Here is a 16605-nt window from a genome sequence, read left to right on the forward strand (position 1 = left end):
AATCGTCCCACTTGCCATTAGTTGCTAGAGCCATTTAAAAACCATTTTAGGCTGGATGTGATGCCTCAAGCCTGTAATTCCAGCACTTTGGGAGGCCAAGGCAAGTGGATCGCTTAAGCCCAGGAGTTTGAGACCAGCCTTGTGAACATGGCGAACCCTGTCTCTACAAAAAAAATAATGATAAGAAGAAATTAGCTAGATGCGGTGGCACACGCCTACAGTCCCAGCTACTCAGGAGGCTGACATGGGAGGATCAATCGAGCCCAGGAGGTCAAGGCTGCGGAGAGCCATGATGGAGCTACTGCGCTCCAGCCTGGGTGACAGAGATCCTGTATCAAAAAAGAAAAGAAAAAAGAAAAAAACAAAACAAGCCATTTTGAACAAACTGGACAACTAGGTCATGAATAAGACATGCATAGAAGTTTTCTCCTAACACCCAAAGGTATACAGAATGCTAAAACAAGCCAGGTTGTAAGTACAGAGTTTGATTCATTGCTACAAAGTAGACAGGAGTGTTTTTCCCTAGCTGCCTTGAACCCAGATACTAGATTCTTCTCCTTGGAGAAGCTGCAATGAAAGCTTGTTCTGACCTAAAACTCTTTTTCTATGCATTTCTTCAAGGCAGTGAAGTTAGCTGATGGCACTTCTGATTACTTTTGAATTATGCAAAGAATCTAAAATTCTTAAGCCAATCCTTGTTTAGAGTAAAGCTAAGATCGGTAGTCATTCCACTATACTGGTATTCTCTACCCACAAAATTTGACCAGTTTTCAATATTTTGTTCTTTCATACACTAAAACACATCAGGCACTAACTTGGTAAAACTCAAATGTAGTTAACTTTTCTTCAGAGAAGCAGAAATGTGTGCCTCCTCGTCAGTTTATTAGATCAATTATCTCTTCTTAATATGGAACTGGCTTCCTCTTGAATCATGTTTCCTAAGCACGTCATTTTACCTATGCAAAGATTCATGTGTCAAATTAATTACCTTTCCAACTTTAGTGGTAGAATTTCTCTCTTCCATTCAGTGGGTAGCTTTTCTGCTGGTTGGAGTACCAGCTGAAACTGAGTCCAGAATCCCTTTTACTTGTGTCTATACTGAGCATATGGTGGAATCTCTTGAATTGCATATCTGAGCCAATGCCAAATTTGTCATTTTCCTCTTTAATTTATTCAACATTTCTATTTTCTAGATAAAAATTGTCATTACCTTAGAGTTCTTCAGTTATTTGGGAAGTAGGGGGCCATTTTTTCCCTCATAAGAAACATGCTTTTTTTCAGGCCAGGAATAGTGGCTCATGCTTAGAATCCCAGCACTTTGAAAGGCCAAGTCGGGTGGATTGCTTGAGCTTAGAAGTTTGACACCAGCCTGGGCAACATGATGAAACCCTGTCTGTACCAAAAATACAAAAAATTAGCTGGGCGTGGTGGTGCACACCTGTGGTCCCAGCTATTCAGGAGGCTGAGGTGGGAGGATCGCTTGAGCTAGGAAGGTGGAAGTTGCATTGAGCTGAGATTATGCCACTGCACGCCAGCCTGGGCGACAGAGTAAGATGCCCACCACTTCCTCAACCTCTTGAAAGAAAAGAAAATAAACTTTTCAGAACAGAACAGGGTCTTGCAATGATGTGGGTGCAAAGAGGTATATTAGAAACATCCCATGGTGAAATCACTCATTCCTAAACACCAGCTTCACAGCACCACATGCCACAGAATCCAAGGTACAAATCTGTTCACATTCCATCATTCCGGGTTACAGTCACTACCTTGTCAACTGTCAGGCAGTCATTTTTCTTTCTTCATGGAATATAAATGGTAAGACCTCCTGACCAATAGTTTCTTGTATTTGATAAAATGCAGAGTAATTCTTTAATACCAAACTTCAGTAAAATTGTATATCACTATGTGCCCCAGACTTTTGTGGCTATTTGTATATAACTGGAAAAAAAAAAAAAAGAATCTGCCATCAGAAGATGCTACATGCTGCCTGTGATGGGGCACAAATGCCACGGCAGAGGAAACGGCCAGGGCTTGAGGGACACACAGCAGAGGCACAGAGCTGGCTTCCCAGGAGTGAAGTGGTGTTACTGTAGGTAGAGGGAATGCAGTGAACAAATTCTTCCACAGCAGAACTGCCAGTGATGTGTGTAACCAACTGTAAGCAGTTGTGCATTATAATTTAAAGACAGGCAACAGGGGAAACAGAGGGGCCAGCCTCTGAAGCACCATGTGCCACTTTCAGCATTTAGATATACTCTAGCCACTGGAGGGTAGACACTCAATGCTGTTTATTTCACACTCGGTGGGCACCCTTTTATGTCCTGCCTTTGTTAGGCAGTTAGTTTTTGGACTATCCATCACAAATATTGGAAGTTGGTGACATGTCTCTCAGATTTAGCTTCCACTTGCATGGTACTAATTTACGGAACTTCTTCCTCATTCCATTTTCCTGTTATTTCAGAGATCAGTTTCATCTGGAAATGTGACCGGGTTTCAATATTTTCTTTTCTATACACTAAAACGTACACATCATGCAATAATTTTATCAAACTCAAATGTAGTGAACTTTTCTTCAGAGGAGTGGAAATGTGTTCCTCCTACTCAGTTTATTAGACTATTTCTTTTCAAATGATCTGAAGTGACGCAGGTATTTGGGTTTATTTCTCTGGTGTGTAACTTCAGAACAAACAGAAGTCATATAATTCAGAGCCTAGAAAGAGATGAGAAAGAAGTGAATAAAGCCCCCTCCTTCTGAAATGGGACTTGTGATCCAGGGAGGAACAGGGCCAATCGTCTTCAGAGCCAGGACTCCCACATGGGGTCCTACACTTGCCTGATGAACAGAGGAAATGCTGATTTGTCAGAGGTTTTAGGTACTAAGGTAAAAAATAATTGGAAGTCTGTACATTTCTTTTGGGCAAAGTATGTTTTCATCATTTTTCCTAGATGTTTGTCTCTAGTCACTTCCTCTTATGTCAATAATGATTTTTATAATTTCTTATGGAGAGAAGTGTATTTCAATATAAATATTAAAACAGTTTCAGTAGAAGCAGTGAAAAAAAACTGGAACAATTCCTCTAGGCATAATTAACCATATTAATTATTATTTTTAAAATCTTGATTCATCAAATCTTGTTCTCAAGTGACTGAGAAATGGGGATTCCCGTGGAGGAGGGGAAGTTGAATTAGCCTTCCATCTTTTCAAAAGCCAAGTATTAATTAAAGTAACATGATTTGATGAGTTTTTATGGATGTTTTTCCTACCTCTCAGATACCATACAGCTTGTCCTTTCGGATTTTGATGTAGTCACAATTACCTGAGCATTCCACACAACTGCACACAAGGCTGCAGTGAGCTCTGACCCCCTCACTGCACTCCAGGCTGGGCGACTGAGTGACTACACAACTTTAAATGGTTTCTGTTTCCACTTTTGTGCCTACTGCAACGATTTTTGACATTTCATAAATTCACAAATAAATGTGAAACGGGATCATGTTTTAATTTTGTGAGTCAGCAAATATTACCAAGAGGAAAACAGAATTCTGATCTTATTCAAGGTAGCCAAAAGCTGAGTTTTTATTTTAACCCGACAGATGCAAGTCACTGTTAAAATCTGTATTTTCTGCTAACGAACTAAAGTCTTAGGATATTTTCTTTTATTAAAGAAAACATTTTTTAAATTTTGAGACAGGATCTTGCTCAGTTGCCCAGGCTGGAGTGCAATTGTGCCATTACAGCTCACTGCAGCCTTGACCTCCTGGACTCAAGTGATCTCCCCCATCTCAGCCTCTTCAGTAGCTGGGACTACAGGGATTTGCCAATACGTCCAGCTAATTTTTTTATTTTTAGCAAAATACCAGCCAAGGCTAGTCTCAAACTCCTAAGCTCAAGCGATCCACCAGCCTTGGACTCCCGAAGTGCCAGGATTACAGGCGTGAGCCACTGTGCCCACCCAGATATTTTTAAATGATTGTTTTATTTACATTTCAAAAGAACTCAGGTGTTATATACAATGATTAAGTTTAACGACTCCCTAAAACTATTAAAATCATTTTCCTAAAGTATGTATTTTGAAGGTTTCCCAATATGCTTCTTGATATAAATAAAAGCTGGTAAATCCATGACCATATCACACACTTAGTCATCACTTCAGCGATCTGGCTTCACTTTGCTCATCTGTAAAACAGCATCCATCTAGGATGCCCCAAGTCACAAAAATAATAAAACTAATTTAAATTATTTTCGGAGACATCTATATCTAAGATAAAGCTTAGAGATAACGAACACAACATCCTTTTCAATGATGAAAAAATTGGGGTTCTAAAAATAGAGATGACTTGCCCAAGATCAGGTTAAAGGTCAAGTTCAAATAGAGGAATGCTGAGAATGAAACACTAATCAGCCAGTTAACAATTTGGTGCTCTCCTCTGTCTCTTCATTTATTCTCAGAGACATTTCTGAAAGGAAAATATCAAATATAACAGAAACCAAAAAAAAAAAAAAATTGCCAAGCTACTTTCTAAAATGTCATCATCTTCAGCATTAATGTTATTTAAAAATTTTTAAATATTATATCCATCTAAAACAAACCAGAAAACTCAAACTGCTCATAAAAGGTGTGGTCTAGGTCTTGCTCCTCTTTCTTTTGCCTAAAGCCCTCCTTTCAAAGGATGATCAATGGTGAATTTTGTGCTACACCAAAAATCACGGCAGTAATAACAAAGAGGTTGGTATTTGCAAACAACAAACCTAAAAGAAATCCAGAAATATAAAAATATTTAATGTAACAGCACTAGAAACAGAACAAATGGGTTGCCTCTGCTAAAGAAAAATAGTAATTTAAAAAATTCGCAGTATAAATTATATTCACCTTTGATTTTATTTAGTTTGGTTTATATAACTTTCAAATATCAAATCAAATGATTTTATTTAGTTTGGTTTATATAACTTTCAAATATCAAATCAAATTTCACATACAGATTTTACTCTGTATTTATGGTGGCATTGTCTCTAAAAGCTTAACTTCAAAAGGTGAAGAATGAAGGAGCACCCTAATCAAGTAAAAGTCTCGATCAAGTTCTATAAAGGAATACTACACCCTTCAATGTCAGCACAGAACATTATTAAATGATAGGTCTAAGTGTTATCCTTATATTTTATTGGGATCAAATTATAAAACTTGGAAGGCTCTTACAAATCTTACTTTAAAGAATGGCACCAACTTAAATTTTCTTTTTATGGAAGAATACCCTGAGATAAATTAACTTTATCATCTAAGACTATGCAGTCCAATATAGCAGACACTAGTCACATGTAATATGAGCACTTGAGATATGGCTGGTATGAATTCAGATGTGCTCTAAATGTAAAATTCACACTGGATTTTGAAGACTTAGTAACAAAAAATTAAAATCTCTCATTAATAAATCTATATATTTATAGTTATATAAATTATTATTTTGTTGATATATTATATATATTTAAATTTTAAATAACTACATTTATATGTTACATATTTATATGTCTATTATACATTCTGCTTTATATTTAATTATATTTTTCACTTATTTATATATTACTTTTTAATATTTTATGTTGAAACAATATTTTGAATATTTTGGGTTAGATCAAATAAATTATCAATTTAATTTAAGCTGTTTCTTTTTAGTTTTTGTTTGTTTTGAGACAGGGTCTTACTGTGTTGCCCAGGCTGGTCTTGAACCCCTAGGCTCAAACAATCCTTCCACCTCAGCCTCCTGACTAGCTGGAATTATAAGCATGGCACACACCACAGCCCCCAGCTTATTTCTTTTTAGTTTTTAAGCTAAAAATATTTTACTACTGGTAGAATGTTTTAAATTACATATGTGGTTGCTGTTATATTTTTGTTGGAGAGCCTCAGTCTAAAACATCAAGCAAATCAGAAAAGAGCTAGAAATTAATTCCATAACTTAGGTCACCAATACTCTGTACTAGTCACAAACACCCTTAAACAGTTATTTCTGCCCAGAATCTCTGACATTCTGTCAGAGATGTCATTACAAAAATAAAATCATATATATCTTCTTTTGAAATAACCTAAAAATGACTGCACTCCATATTTTTACAAGTTTAAAAAGGTCCAAATCTGTGTGCACAACGTACTATTTTTTTCAAATTGGATTCATGTGAATAGTAAGTGAAGTGGATGGGCTACTATAAGACCATCGGAAGTAAAACTATAAGGACAATATGATGTAACATACACAATATGTATCCACAAATGTAAAATGTATACATATATTTATAAATAAGAAATATATACAGCTGACCCCTAAAGAAAATGGGTTTGGACTGCTTGGGTCCACCTATATACCAACTTTTTTCAACCAACGGCAAATAGAAAATATATTTTCTATATTTTTTATAATCATATTTTTATATTATATTAAATATAAAATAATATATATTTTTGCTTGTAATTAAATATAAAGAGAGAAACCTGGCATGAGAAACCTGTGTATATGGAGAGTCAACCTTTCATATACATACATGGGTTCTGCAGGGCTCTGCAGGACTTGAGTATGTGTGGATTTTGGTAGCTGAGGGTGGTCCTAGAACCAATCCCCTGAGTATATGGAGGGATGACTTTAATTCATATGTACACAGAAAGGTATGAATGGTTAATAACACCAGTGTGAAGGAAGAACAAGAGTATGAATGGGGGACTATAATTACATGAAATTGCACATAAGCATGATGTCAGCCATCAGAATAAATAGGGAGATGCTAATGTTTACAAGGTTCTCTTCCTTTAAAATTAAATTCATAATTGGAAGCCTCCAAAAGATGTGATCAAGCAATTTGTTATGACTCCACAGAATCTCCTGGCTGAGAGTGAGGAAAGAATTTACAGATCATTTAGTCCAACCTCCTCTTTTCATTGAAGGAACTGAGGGAAATTTGGGGAAATTTCCCAAGTCACAGAGTAAAGCTTGTCTCATTAGACTTAAATGACTGAAATATGCAGACACCAACATGTGGTTTATAAAATGTGTATGCTGTGCACAGGTCCTGTAAACAAACCACCACAGCTCCTTTCTCTGGAAATGGCACATATTCCAGAACTTTCCTTGGTTAAGCTGTGGCAGGTAAATCATGTTTGAAGTTTGGGCTGGCTTAGGAGCAGGGAATGCAGGCAGTCCAGGCAGGGGAAGGGAGGAGCAAAAAAAGGATCTCAGAGGTCAACAGCAAAGGGAACCAGGCAGCAGAAGAAAGGACTATATGTTCATGTACGCCCAACTTACAGTACCACGCTTGCCTCTACTGGGTCGTCTAGTTGGTGTTATTTGCGAACTAATAAAGATCCCTTTTTCAGGTTCTCTCTACTTTCTCAGGAAATAAACAGCAGCAAAGCCCAGAGCTTACAAAGCGCAAGACTGATTATTTTGATGGGGGTCAGGAAAGACAGCGATATTGGACATGTACCCTCTAGGGCAGGCCCAGGTAGAAAACCCAGAAAGTTGCATGAAGGCACTGAGCTCCAGGTTAGGAGAAGAGAGAAACAGAAAGCAGAAAGTGGGGAGTGGCTTAGTACAAACGCAATACAATGTTTACATACTTCACAATGATGCCAATACTGCATATGGCAACACTGAGTCAACAGCATTAGGCACAAGGACACTTAGTTCTTGGCCTTCAGGGAGCAGTGGGTGGAAGAAAACCCTGCAGGGTGGTGATAGGCAGTCTCCCTCTTCATGCACTCTGGGGAACCATGGCCTTGGCATCGCGCTGGGCACCTTCTGTCACAGTTTCCACTCTCAGTGTACCCCTCCTTACTTCTTTGGAGCTATCCAGAACCATGACCATAACCTGCTGTTCACTTCCTTCTCCCTAGGAAGGACAGCTCCTACACCCTTGCCCCTGCCCACCTTAGTCCATCTATTGTCTCTTCTCTTTCAAGTTAATCACCCTCCCTTGATTTCTACCCTCAGGCCTCATTCTTCAACCTCTTTCTCAGTTCCCATCTTCTTCCTTCTCTTCACAGTCAAGAGTTCTAAGCCCATGCTGTCTGGTTCCTTTCTCCACCAGCCCAGAGAACATCTTTCACTATGGGCCCCACTCAAGTCCTCATTTCTCGTGACCTTTGACCATGTTCTCTTCCTTTCTTGAAATGCTCCTCTTTCTCTACTTTTCATGAAATATTCTCCATAATTTTCTACATTTTCAATTTTCTTTGCTGGCTGCTTTTCCTCTGTGCCTGCATCTCAAATATCAGTATCTGTAAGGTTCCAAGCTTGGAACTTTATTTGCTCTCATTAGGTGAGGCCACTTCCATGGCTTCAACTGCCAGCTGTATGCCAACAACTTCCAAAATCACACACCTCTCCAGGGCACCAGATCCACATTTCCACCTCCAGATGGTCATCTTTACCTGGATTGCTCCATAGGCACTTCAAATTCAGCAAATCTAAAACTAAACTCCTCACTTTCCATCTGTACTCCCAAATTCTTCTTCTTTCTGTAGTCCCTATGTTAATTACCAGCACTAAATCTACTGAATGGCCTAAGTTGAAAACCTCACTTCTTTTTTTCTTTTTTTTTTGGCAGGGTCTTGCTCTGTTGCCCAGGCCGGAGTGCAGTGGCACAATCATGGCTCACTGCAGCCTTGACCTGCTGAGCTCAAGCGATCCTCTTACTTAGCCTACCAAGTAACTGGGACTACAGGCACATACCACCACACCCAACTAATTTTTTAAATTTTTGGTAGAGATGAGGTCTCACTATGTTGCCCAGGCTGGTCTCAAACACTTGAGTTCAAGCGATCCTCTTGCCTTGGCCTCCCAAAGTGTTAGGATTACAGACATAAGCCACCACACCCAGCCTCTTTCATCTTTTGTAGCCAGACTCCAGGTTCTCTCCATTCTACCTCTTAAAAAGCGATTAAATGCATCGTTATCTTTTCTATCTTCATAGCTACGACAACCTAGGCCTTAAGAGGCAACACTATCCATGTGCTTGTCCATTCCAATCTTTACAACACTGCCCGACCTATCACTATATGATACAAATCTAATTATTCCACTCTCCCACTTAAAATGTTTTAACTGCTTTCTCTTGCCACTATAGAAATTCCAAACATTTTTGGAAAAAACACAGGCCCCTTCACATCCTGGCTCCCCTCCCCACCCTCCAACAGAACTATTCCCTCTGCGCATGTCAGAACACTTGTGCTTTCCTGAATACACTATGCACTTCAAGGCCTTGAGATGATTCTTTCCACTTGGAATGCCCTCCCCTCCTTTGTGTGATTGACTAACTTAGAACTTACATCAAGACCCTTCGCAAATGTTGCCTCTTCAGTGAAGTCTTACCAACTCAACATCTCTTCTTTATCCCTCTCCCCAGGGATCTGGAACTCCAGCCCTCCCCATTGAAGAATTAACTGCTCCATACTGGTGGTGCCATTGCACTCCTGTACTCTCCTTCAAGGAGCTAATTACATCTGTATCTCCTGCACCAGACTGTAGGTCCCATGAGTATAGGGACCCTCAAGTTCATCTTTGCCTGGAGCACCAAAGCATGGCCCCTGGAGCACAGTAGTCATTCAGTAAATACGTGCTGGGCAAGGGGCAATAATTATGTGCCATCACTTACCAAGCACTTTACATGTGTGAAGTACTTAACATCATTATGTCATCGCCACACATTATGAAGGGGATATCAACCCATTTTGCAAGTGAGAAACAAAGTTTAGAAGGATGAAGTAATTTACCCAAAGTCAGCAACTGGTAAACACAAGTTTACTTTTGATTTCTGAGCTCTTTTTTTTTTTTTAACTAACTCTGCTCTACTCTTGGATGAAAGGAGGTTGATTAATGGGGCTATATTTCAATAAAAACAATCTCCCCCAATCACAGGCTTAGGTGCTGGGTTAGTCCCAAATCCGTTGCCAATATGGTGCTACTGTGCACAACAAAACCTGCAATTACTGATTGACTTTTTCCTTGATGGTTGTCAGGGTTCCTACGACTAAGGAGAGGGGCACTATTTATAAAAATCAGTTTCTTGGTCTCTGGCTTAGAATGCTCTACCCTGGAAACATCACAGAGAAGGCTGGATTTTCCCCTAGGTACTATTAGGTTTCAGACATTGATGTCTATGCCCTGTTGTGGGAATAGAGATGTGGGAGTGAGTTTGATCATGATGATGGTAAGAGATGGATTTCAATATGTATACTCTTGGAACATTGTTGCAATACTTAAGAGTTACTTCTCATACAAATTCTTTCACTACCTAGAACCAGAGGACCTTTCTAGTTTCCAATCTAGACTCTTAAAATTAACATTGACTACTATCTATATATTCAGTGGTCCATCACCAAACACATATACCTCATATTTTCCACTCCACTGAACTATATTGCATTCAGTCAACCTCTCTTAATTCACGTATTTTCTGCTAAATGTATTCTAAAATTGAACCCTGCAATGTTCTCTAATTCTAATGACTTTTTAATATTAGTTCCCTATTTTCTACTAATACTTCCACCACCTCCACAACCATGCAACAAATAATTGGAATCAGTCCTGTGCTTACACTGATTAGTGCATCTAATCCTCCAGAATCACAGATGATCAAACCTGTCCATGGCCACTCAGCTAGTAAGGGATATACACAGACACCAGGCTTCAAACATGACGACTATTTGTATTAGTATTCTCTCCCTTGCTTGTTGACTTTTGTACACACGTACACATGGATGGGAGTGCGGAACGCTCTTTCTCCCCACTCGCAACCCTTATTTACCTGCCGAATTCCTACTAGTTGTTTAAGGCTCAACTTAAGGGCAATCTCCTCCATGAAGCATCTCAGGTTTTCTCTGCTCTCTCTCCTGTTTGGGTGGGATGCCCTTGCCCTGGGCTGCATTACCAACTGTGCCTCTATCTCCTCCCTGCTTTCCCTGAAAGACAACTGGTTAGTTGCCTCCTCTCTCTCCCTCTCTTTTACAGAGCTGTAGGCTCCTCCACAGCATGATTGGGTCTGAGTCTTGGGATTCTGAGCATTTAGCACAGTGCGTAGCTCATGGTACATATACAACCAATGCTTGTTCAATACTAAGTCATCCCACTTCTCTGATTTGGTTAAAGCCCTGATGAATGATGTCATCTGACTTAGCAAGACAGACAGATGATTCCCATCATGAGTGATGCAGGCTATCATTTCCCCACCTTTTCATGAACTCATTGTAGCTCACTAGGTTTACACTGAACAAGTAGTTACCACTAATTGAGGAACTGCCACTTCTCAGACACTGGGGTGTATGCTTCACTCATATCACTGAGTATCCTCACAATACTGCCAAGTTGACATTATGATTTATATTCATTTCATGAAGAAGTTATCTTAAGTAACTGGCCTACAGTCACATAGTAGGCAGGCTTTGTTATAAAAACAGGTATAAAATGCCCTATCACATGGAGTCTTCCCTGTCCTGGAGAGATTCATTAGTTATTTGTGAAAATTACTTACAGGCCAAAAAACAAAAACTATGTTAATTTGATGCTAGAACACTAAATAGTAAATTCCTAGAATAGTAAAAGTGTGGTCAGCTAGGATTTTGAGAGGCTCCAAGGCAGTTCTACCATATGCATCTATCCATGGCAAATCATGCCTGCAGTCCTTATCAGACAGATGGAGATTATTATATCTATGTACCTAAAAGGGGGTTGAATATCATATGAGATCATAGTTGCCAAAGTGCTTTGTGAAGGAAGAGGACAGAGGCTCATTTTAGAGCAGTGTGCTGGACAGTTTCACAGCAGTGGGAGACCCTAGGGATCAGAGCTACCGGAGATGTTGTTTAACAGCAGATGAGGGAAGCTTGACTGGGAATCCACATTTATGACAACAAGCCCCCAAATGATTCTCTGGGACACTAAAGTTTGAGAAATAACAGGTTACAGCAGTGCTTCTCAAATGTTAACATACACATGGGGATCTTGTTAAAATGCAGATTTGAATTCAGTGGGTCTGGAAGAGAGTAGCAGGCAGGCTAAAATTTTGCATTTCTAATAAGCTCCCAGGGGAGGCCACACGCTACGGGTCCATGGACCACGTTTGAGTGGCAGGGGCTTGGAAGATCTATCCCCACTGGGACAAATTAGATTTGCTTTGTTTCTGATTGCACCCCCCAACTTCAGAGAGTGTTTTCCATAAAGCCCAGGGTCTTAGTATTCGTATAAAATTACTTGAACTACTCAAAGCCAAATTGAAATATACTTCCTATCACAAGTAAAGCAGCACCATTCTTTTTAGATAGGGATAGCATACGTTTAGCATGTGAAAGAATAATTTATTACTACTGAGTGAGTCTTATTTAAAAGTGTGCAAAGCATGTTATATACATTATCTCTAATCTCCACCCTGCCCCTAAAAAGGTGGATATTCCTGTTCTGTAGATAAGGAAATGGTGACTTAAGTAACTTGGTCAAGGTCACACAGCTAGTTAGGTGTTACCGCAGGGATTCTGATCTTGCTCCATCAGGATCCAAAGCCCATGTGTCCTCTGAACTCCCTCAGAGTGCTAGATATGATTGTGATATGAAATGCATCAGCTTGGGAATCAAGAAAAAAGCAGGGGGAAAGTTTTTTGCGTTTAAGGCTCTGCTGAGGCAGATTGTGAATGGTGGTGGGGTTGGGAGATAAGGTTCGTTAGTGATCCATGTTGCCTCACGGACAAAAACATGCAGATAGCATCCTTATTAATGGTTCCCATAAATCTGATAATGCAGATGGAAAAAAAGGACACTAGTGACCAGCGTGCTGATTAGAAACACGGCCACCTACCCTGAGGCTCAACCAACTAAGAGGAAAAATTCCTCCTGACCCTTGTGGTCTGTCAACTTCCTCACTCTCTTGTATGAGGTTTCCGTAATCTAAGAAGTTCATACCAAACACAGGTTTATCCTTCTATGTTATGGCATAGTTGCCAGACCTCCATACCGCTAATGCTGCTTGCATCTGAAAAAAAATGTACTATTTGGTCAAATGCCTTGAAAATGTAGTTATTTTGAAGGCTCTGAGTAACAAAATTTTCTATACTTTTCGTGAGGTTGATGTGGAGATACACACTGCGGTAAAGATGCATAGAGAAAGCGGTCAGATAGTTACCTAGGTGTTCTAAATGGGGGAAAATAGTTACAAAATAAACCATCCAGGCAATTACCACCCAGTGTCTTCAGCATGCAATGATCCACTGGTGGAGGACACAGGGTTGAGGTTTTTTTTAACATCAGGTCTCTCCACAAATAGCCCTCTGTAGCTTAACTATTACGTTTTCTAAAGGTTCATCTTTATAAACAGTACAATTACTTCCCTTTGTAATACAAACAGAAACAATTAGAAAGCAACATCTCTTGCAATTAAGATGTATGTACAGTATTAGTATAAAACCAAAGAGTGATATTTGAGCTATTAAGGATTATAAATTGATTTTGTCCCTATGGTATTCTCTACAAAGCGTGTTTCAAAAATAAAGACTGAAATCTAAAAAGATATCTTTGGTTTAAAAACTTAACAGCAGTTTTAGAGAGTGTGTGTGTTTTAAATAGCGGGTATGAAATTGCATCGGGAGCCTAGATTTCAGACTAAGCATTTATTTCACTCCCTAACCCCAAAACAGTTCAGATCTCAGATTCAAACCAAAGGGTCACAGAAACCAATGTGAGATTTTCTGAAGAGACTTCACTGAAATGTATGGACAAAAACATGTTTGCGATGAGTCATATTTCATAGGACCTTAATGGCCAATGAATGTCTTATGTGCCTTTCTTCCTACAATCAGTATCACTCCCAAGCAAGTTGGTGACATATTTTCCAGGCCTTGATAATTTTTATACAGTTACCAGATCTCACTAAGATTCACGAACAAAACCCTTTCTTGTGCTAATTTTTTAAAGCCATCTAAGAGAAGAGAACGCGATTCTTTCCAAACTAACTCTCCCCAACCAGGCAGTTAATGCCCTTCGCCAGCATAAGGGCGCGATACTTTTAAGACCCCAGAGAGAAGCTCAGGTGCTTTGGGGGCACTACAAGTAAAAAGACAGTGGGAAAGGTTCATGGAGAGCCGCTTTGGGGGAAAGGCAGACATAACAACAGGATATGTTCGGTTCTAGAGGAAGCAGGAGCTGCAATAGCCCCGGAGCAGGAAAGGCGGAGTCAGCTGCACCCAAAGGAAACGGGCGCGCCAGGGTTTGCTGGAACCGGGGTTGCTTAAGGGCTCTCGCCCCGTCTAGTTCGAGACTGCTGAGCACCTCGCCCCCGAGGGACCAAGCTCAGGCCTCCTGGCACTAGTGGTTATAAAGAGGTACCCATATGCTCTCTGCCGCCCCTGCCAAAAAACGGGCCACGGAGGAAAGAAAAAAAGCACACACCAGGCGCCGCAGCAGGTGAACTTGTCAACAAGTCAACCCTGGACGCAAGTCCCTGCCCACCAGGGAGCTCGGGGTCCTGGGGCCGGAGCCGCCGGGAAGGCGAGGCGCGGGGTGGGTGGGTGGGGTGGGCTGGCGTGGGTGCCTGTGCTCCCAGCGCTGGGGCCGGAGCGCGGAATGCTTCCCTCCCGCTCCCCCGGGGCTGACGCACGCTCTCATGGCGCGCGCATCCTCCAGACCTTCCCAGGCCGGAGGGAGGAGGGGAGAGGAAGGGGCTGATGCGGTTCCCGCACCGGGATCCGGGACCCGAGGAGGCGACCCGCCTATCACGCGCCGCCCGCGGAGGGCAGAGAAGGCAGCTCCTACCAGGCGTCCCCGACCGTCCCGGCTGCCGGGCGTCTCCTGCTGCCTCCTGCAGCCCGCCCGGCGCGCCCCCGCCCCGACCCCGGAGGGCAGGTACCTCGGAGCCCCGGCCCCCAGGAGCCTCCCGGCCGCGGTCGGAGCGTCCCTGCGGATCACTCATCCGACGTCAGCGTCAGCCGAAGGCGAGGGAAAGGGGCGGGGGAGCGCAGGAACCGGCCCTTCCTGCGGCGGCCGCCACCAGCCGGAATAGCAGTCGGCGGAGCCCGTGCGCGCCGCAGCGCAGCGCAGCGGCCGGGGGGGTGCGGGCGCCCTTGCCGCCCGGATACCTACCGCTGCCTGGGCGTCCCCACTGCCTCCCTTCCCCGCTTCTCCCCTCCCGCAGACGCCGGCCGGGGCGACCCCTCCCAGGGTAACCAGGGGGAGGTGAGTGGCGTTGACCTCACCTTGCCTGGGGCGGGTCGGGGACTCGGGGAGTGAGTCTCTCTCTCTCTACTCCCCGGGGTCTCTCCTCGACCCCCATCTCCTGGGGTATCCCCCGCTCGGATCCGCCGCCCAGAGTGACCCCGCCCCTGCTCTCCGGCAGGTGTTCCACGTGGCCATAGCGTTTGCGTCACAATGACCTGGCGGACAGGTGGGAGCCACAGCGTACACCCCAGGGTTCCCTCCGTGCCGTGCGTAGTGCCTGTTGCTTGCTTCCAGGTTAAATTTCTGTAGCTTTAGAGGACGGGAGACTTCATGACTTCAATGCCAAGAAAAGTTACAGAGGCCTGCTGTACCTGAAAATCAAGTTTGAGCTTCAAGAATAAAGGCCATGTTTTAAAAACAGCTGTGTATGTATAGTTATATATTTTTCATGCCCATATATTTCTGTATCTTTTATTTCTAAGTTGTTGCCATTTATAGCAGTTTCATCTTCTCTTATCCTTTGTCACCAGGAAAGAACCAAACCATTTTTTCTAGAGACCCTGCAGTGTACAGATCACAGGAAGAAAAAGTGTTGGCGTAGCCGCTTCCTAATGTTATCTATGTGGAAATGAAACCTCAATGTACTATGACTTCATCCCTGGTTATGTTGTGTATTTATAAATAAGTTCATTCAGTCGTCGCTGAAACAACTTAAAAGGGCCGAATGATAGTTATTGAGTAATGATGCAGACAAATCTGAAATCCTGCGCTAACATGGATGGAGTGCTAGCTATATGTCCGGCACATGCTGTATGCTTTACATTTAATCCTTACAGCAACCCAATACTGTAGATAAAATCATTATCCCGATTTCACAAATGAAGACACTGCCCAGAGTGCCATAAAGAGATTATTGAGCAGGGATTTGAATCTGAACTAGGAGACTTAGTTTAATCTCAAGATAGCTTGGTGTCTTGCCAGGATGGATGGAGAAAAAGTATAGAAGATGTTGACATTTTAATAGAAAGATAATAAGATAGCATAGCTCCAGAAATTTACATAACCTTTAAAGTTATTCTTTGGGGATTCTGTGTGTCATAGATTTGAGCCTGTCCTAGTCTAACACAAATTTTGGAGCTGAGTAAACAGCTCCTTAATAAGTGTGTATGAGTAAACAAATCATGAATATGGTTTACAAAATAGTAAATTGTTGAAAAGCTGAGATTCAGGAGAAATTTTCAGAGAGAAAAGCATTGTTTATATACATTTGGCTCTTACAAGAAACATTCAAACTAACCTGTTAACAACACAAGCCAAATGATTTTGCCATATGTAAGAAGAAGAAAAAAACCCAAAACCTTTAAAATGAGAAAGGCTTCCTTACGAAAGAAAGATTGTTAAGATATTTTAGGATACATTGATTCC

At 41.6% G+C, this 16605-nt stretch overlaps 2 protein-coding genes across 23 annotated transcripts in view; one reads left to right on the forward strand and one right to left on the reverse strand.

Moving 5' to 3' along the window:
• Nucleotides 1-15360, reverse strand: part of LOC105475578 (islet cell autoantigen 1) — a 157168-nt gene extending 141808 nt beyond the window's left edge. For 9 of the 17 annotated variants that reach the window (XR_011622180.1, XM_011730961.3, XM_011730957.3 and 6 more), the window contains exon 1: nt 15219-15360. The gene's annotated coding sequence lies outside the window, so the exon portion shown is untranslated. Of the gene's footprint in view, nt 1-14778; nt 15003-15218 lie in introns of those variants that run through there. The other 8 variants (XM_024790897.2, XM_011730958.3, XM_011730962.3 and 5 more) reach the window with 4 other exon arrangements.
• Nucleotides 14178-15835, forward strand: LOC139362807 (actin nucleation-promoting factor WASL-like). Of its 6 annotated transcripts, none has more exons than XR_011622181.1 (4): nt 14178-14430; nt 14650-15184; nt 15359-15605; nt 15711-15835. XR_011622181.1 is itself a non-coding variant. In XM_071094884.1 (3 exons), exons 2-3 carry the CDS (start codon nt 14691-14693, stop codon nt 15375-15377), a joined length of 513 nt encoding a protein of 170 aa, XP_070950985.1. In that variant the 5' UTR covers nt 14178-14430; nt 14650-14690; the 3' UTR covers nt 15378-15606. The 6 variants fall into 6 exon arrangements, 1 of the variants encoding a protein (XP_070950985.1); XR_011622183.1 differs by having other exon boundaries at nt 14193-14430; nt 14650-15198; XR_011622185.1 differs by having other exon boundaries at nt 14202-14430; nt 14650-14868.
• Nucleotides 15836-16605: the final 770 nt, after the last annotated feature.

This window comes from Macaca nemestrina, chromosome 4 (genome assembly GCF_043159975.1).
Source record: "Macaca nemestrina isolate mMacNem1 chromosome 4, mMacNem.hap1, whole genome shotgun sequence".
Classification (NCBI taxonomy): domain Eukaryota; kingdom Metazoa; phylum Chordata; class Mammalia; order Primates; family Cercopithecidae; genus Macaca; species Macaca nemestrina.